Source organism: Phytophthora infestans, genomic scaffold (genome assembly GCF_000142945.1).
Source record: "Phytophthora infestans T30-4 supercont1.242 genomic scaffold, whole genome shotgun sequence".
Classification (NCBI taxonomy): Eukaryota; Oomycota; class Peronosporomycetes; order Peronosporales; family Peronosporaceae; genus Phytophthora; species Phytophthora infestans.
In genome coordinates, this window is record NW_003303517.1 from 65,848 (window position 1) to 70,204 (window position 4,357).

Genomic DNA, 4,357 nt, shown 5'->3' on the forward strand with positions numbered 1-4,357 from the left:
TCCTGGCTTTCCTTCTACCAAGTCTGGAAGTGGCATCCGTTTTTATGATAATTGTCAACATTATCTGCACTCTATTCGCGGGCTGTAACCCTCCGGCTGTATCGATTCCACGTGGCTACAAGTGGCTACACTATGTCATCCCAAACAAGTACGCTTTCTCCAGTCTCGCAGCCATCGTGTTCGGCGACTGTCCTAGTGATGGAGACGGCAATCAACGAGGCTGCCAGCAGATGACAGGTACGCCTCCAGGTTTGCCCGACGGAATGACGCTGAAAGAGTATTTGGAAACGAATTTCCTCATTAAACACAGCGACATCTGGAGCAATGTCGGCATTTTGATAATTTGGATCGCCGTACTTCGTTTACTCTCACTACTGGCGCTACGATACGTGAATCATCAAAGGAAGTAAGAAGAAGAAGGGGCATCAATGGCGAAGATAATGAAGATACTGCTTTACATTGCACTAAGAAAACAAATTCGAGCGAGCTTGGCGGAATCCTGAGTGGCTACATTGCAAAAGCCGAAATTCTGAGTGGGGAGTTCGTCCGGAAATTGAGTAGATGGTAGTGACGGTAAATAGACTACTAAGCATGAACCTAATTATCAACTGCAAGAAGTTTTCGAGCTCTCAGTGTACAAGCAAGACAAAAATTGCGAGCTCCTGCTCTGAAGATAGCCTATCACTCAAAAAAATATTTACATTTATAAATAAAAATGATTAACTCCTGGCCTGAAAAAATTAGTTTGGATTTTTTGCATTATCAGGGTCAGTTGTGCACACAGATATCTTGGCAGCATAATCTTTGACATAGATCAGAAATCATAGATATTTTGCTCCTGTGCACTATATTTTGAGCTAAATTTAGAGATTGCATATGACACTTACGGGCGGCGTCCAGCAGACTTTCCCAAACTTTTGATAAAGCAATCTGCCTAAATGTTCTGGTCTGAGGGTGGAGTAGAGCTAATAGAGCCGATTTCGAAACCTGCCTAGTGTTGAAAAGTGGCTTCCCGGTGGGACACAGGTATCACTACAGTAAAAGACCAGCATCACTACAATGAGGATGGTCTGTAGAAACGTGGTACAGTACATAATACCGTAGTCAGTCTGGCGGTGATGTGTTGATGAGGTGATACAAGCACAATCCACTGTACCACACAGTTTGTACAGAGTGATTTTAGAGGCACGCATGACCGGCGGCTCACTAGCCATCAAGGTTGGGGGGTAAAATACCTTTTCTGGGTCCGCCTTTATGGTATACCTCTGTGTCTATGCGCAGCGTAGCGGAGGCCTGCAATGGTCGCGTAGTCTGGAGTGGGTCCACCAAGAAGGAGCTTAGAATGTACATATTTATCGTGGCCTTGCCCGCGATGATCGAAGCGTAGTATCCGTACTACGCTTCGATCGTCGCCGACAAACTACTACGAAACCATGCTAGTCGAATAATCTGCTGTACATACAGTGCTGGTTTGAGTTTTTGTCGTGGCCGCAAACCGATCTCAACAGTAACCCGCAATATAAGTAAATCATTCTACTTCTGCAGAAATGAAAGGCTAATTTACATGCCAATACCCTATCAATATATTGTTGTCCTCAATTCGCTCATTCAACTAAAAACATACGTTCCCTCACAAATCACTATTCATGGTCACGTTTTCACGAATAGCACTTTCTTAAGTACGCTTTCTGAAAAATAACCATTATTTTCAGAAGGCAAGTTTAAAAAATATTGGGCTATGATATGCCATAATAATCCCATTCTTACATGAAATGGAGTATGGCTAGTTTTGTTTTCCGGTATTGTAAATTTCGACCAAATTTGCCGTTTTGGCTCTACTACTACTATTACAGTGTTCAGTGGGTCACTTGCTTACAAATTTCTTGTTAATTACAAACGTGCCCAGATCGTGCTTAAGATATCAAGTCTATTGCAGATTTGGGATGTTGCATTCGCGTTCAACCGCGCACGGAAATTTTGCGTAGAGCGCTCAATATTAGGTCGAGACACCCGTTTGATCTTGCATACGAAAAGAAGGTACGTCTACATATTGGCGGTACTAAGTTTTGATTGAACATTCAGACGCTATTGAGGCAGCGTGTATTCAAATAGTTGTAGCTACACCCCGCTACAGTCTGCAATCAACCGGTCACGATTGGTTTTTCCACCCAGGTCTGCAGGGATAATTTTTCCTTGACAGGTTTCATGGCCACCACGTCTGGGGTCTGTGAAAAGAGGGCTCTAATTCTGCCTATGAAGAATATATTAGGTAGTATTTCTACTAAAAATTCTCTGCTCTGCTATATCAGAGCAGTCTTCATCCTTCCCTTAGATTTGTGTCATACTAAGGTCTTTTCAATTTTTATTATATGTTATGGAGCTACCTTCACTAAATAGATATAAGGAGTCATCTGTGTTGACCGATAGGGACAGATATCACTACATGTAGTTGCTTTGTACCCAGCTAAATCAGGTATTAATAGGACCCAATTTCGATAGACTATTAAATAAAAAGACTATTAAATAAAAAGGGCATCTCCACCTCCGGCGGTAGGAAGCTAAAAAATGACAAATGCGGTCGATTTATTGGGCATTCTAGTCGAATTACATATAAATATACCAGCTCTAGGCTGATCGACCAATTATCGCCTTCAACGATCGTAATATGCAGCTTAACCCTTCTAGTCCTGTATGCTGTATAATACAGCATAAGTATTATAAGAGGTTTTAATATGCAGCGAACAATGAAACATCAAACTTTTTCGCATACTGGAATTTGTATTGGTCGGTTGCAAATCCTAACGGTGACTGGTTTCTCGCACGTCGTTACTGATCTGGGGTTAGAGGAGCCCGTCTACGGATGCTATCGGGTGGATAGAGGTTTGTGTCGATCGCGCTATCCCACTCCCTCCCCACTACACTTGAAATCTCGGTCTCCCTCCGCCCCGCTCCGCCCAACTCGAACAGCATGGAAAAAACGTTCAAGCAGCTCTGGCGAGAGCTTTGCAAGCAAGGGTGGACACCGAAGCCCCCCACCGGCCTAAGTAGTGACCACCGCTACGTCCGCCCGGGAAGAAGCGTGAAAGGAAAGGATGGCGTCGACTACTTCACCGGTACAGCTCGCACCACTAGTTTGCATCGATTACAACAACTTTACTAACCGATTTGTCCCCTCAGGCGAGAAAGCGCTACTGGCGTTTGCTCGACAGCGTGGCTGGTTAGAGTATAGTGTTATCGCTGGAACTATTCCTCCGTCCCCTTCGTCGACAGCATTGACAGCACCGCCTGCAGACAGCGGAGCGTGCGATGATAGGCCCACCTCTGCCGCAGCTGATCGCGTCGAAAGGGAGACAGCACCAACGACTACCCCGCCTGCTAAAGAGAACGTGCCAGCTACGACGACCTCTACTGCGACGGCAATCACTGTAGCCAGTACAATTCAAGCTCGGGCTTCGAGTCCAGTTACTTCGGCTAATACAGCACAAGCTCGGCCCTCGACCGCAGCTGCTCGACCGGCTACAGCACAAGTTCGGACTGCGAGTGTGGCTACTCGGGATGCTACTGTACAAGCTCTGACTGTGCGTCCTGTTACTCTGGCTTCTACAGCACAAGCTTCGAGTGTTATCCTGTCTGATACAGCAGAAGAAAACACAATGACGCTGCCTCTGCATCTTGATACAGCAGAAGGTCATGCTGCAGTAGAGGAAGAGGAAAAAGGTGAGGAGCCCGAGCTTGAAGACGTTGCAGAGTTCAACATGCACGATTCGAATGGATTCATTTTCGATTTGTCCAAGTGTGAATGGTCTCAAAATGCGGATGCAGACGATTCCAATCTCTGTGACTCGGACTCGGAGAGCGACAAGTCTGATGAGATTGATACGGAAGATTATATTCACGAAGTAATGGACACGGAAGTGGGCTTGGCAAGTAATGCCGCCGAGGATGCTCTGAGCGACAACGATGACGGATTAGATGACGCCGAATTCTTCGAGGATGTTGCTGATGATGACTGGTCCCCTCGAGAAAATGCCAATGCCAATCCTGATTTTCTCCGTGACGCGGAATTGAAGGCGGTTTCTTCTGCGTGGGTTGTATACGATCAAGACCACAGTGGAGACCTGCAAGTAGATAGTGCATCGGATCTGTACAATGGCCGGTGGGGTCCAACGGAGTCTGCGCGAACGTATGCGGAGTCACCTCTTGCCATGTTTTACTACTTCATGCCGAAGTTGATGTGGACCAAAATTGCTGAGGAATCCAATCGATATCGTGCGAGTGTGGTAGATGAAGTCGCTATCCAGAAGCAACGCCGTCAGCAACAGTGGCAACTTACACACCCAGATAGTCGAGTCCAGTC

At 45.9% G+C, this 4,357-nt stretch overlaps 1 protein-coding gene across 1 annotated transcript; it reads left to right on the plus strand.

Moving 5' to 3' along the window:
* Positions 1-44: 44 nt before the first annotated feature.
* Positions 45-410, plus strand: PITG_21029 (ATP-binding Cassette (ABC) superfamily; the record flags this gene model as incomplete). The annotated part of the gene is made up of 1 exon (XM_002895139.1): positions 45-410. One exon carries the CDS (start codon positions 45-47, stop codon positions 408-410), a length of 366 nt encoding a protein of 121 aa, XP_002895185.1.
* Between the last annotated feature and the right edge of the window lie 3,947 nt (positions 411-4,357).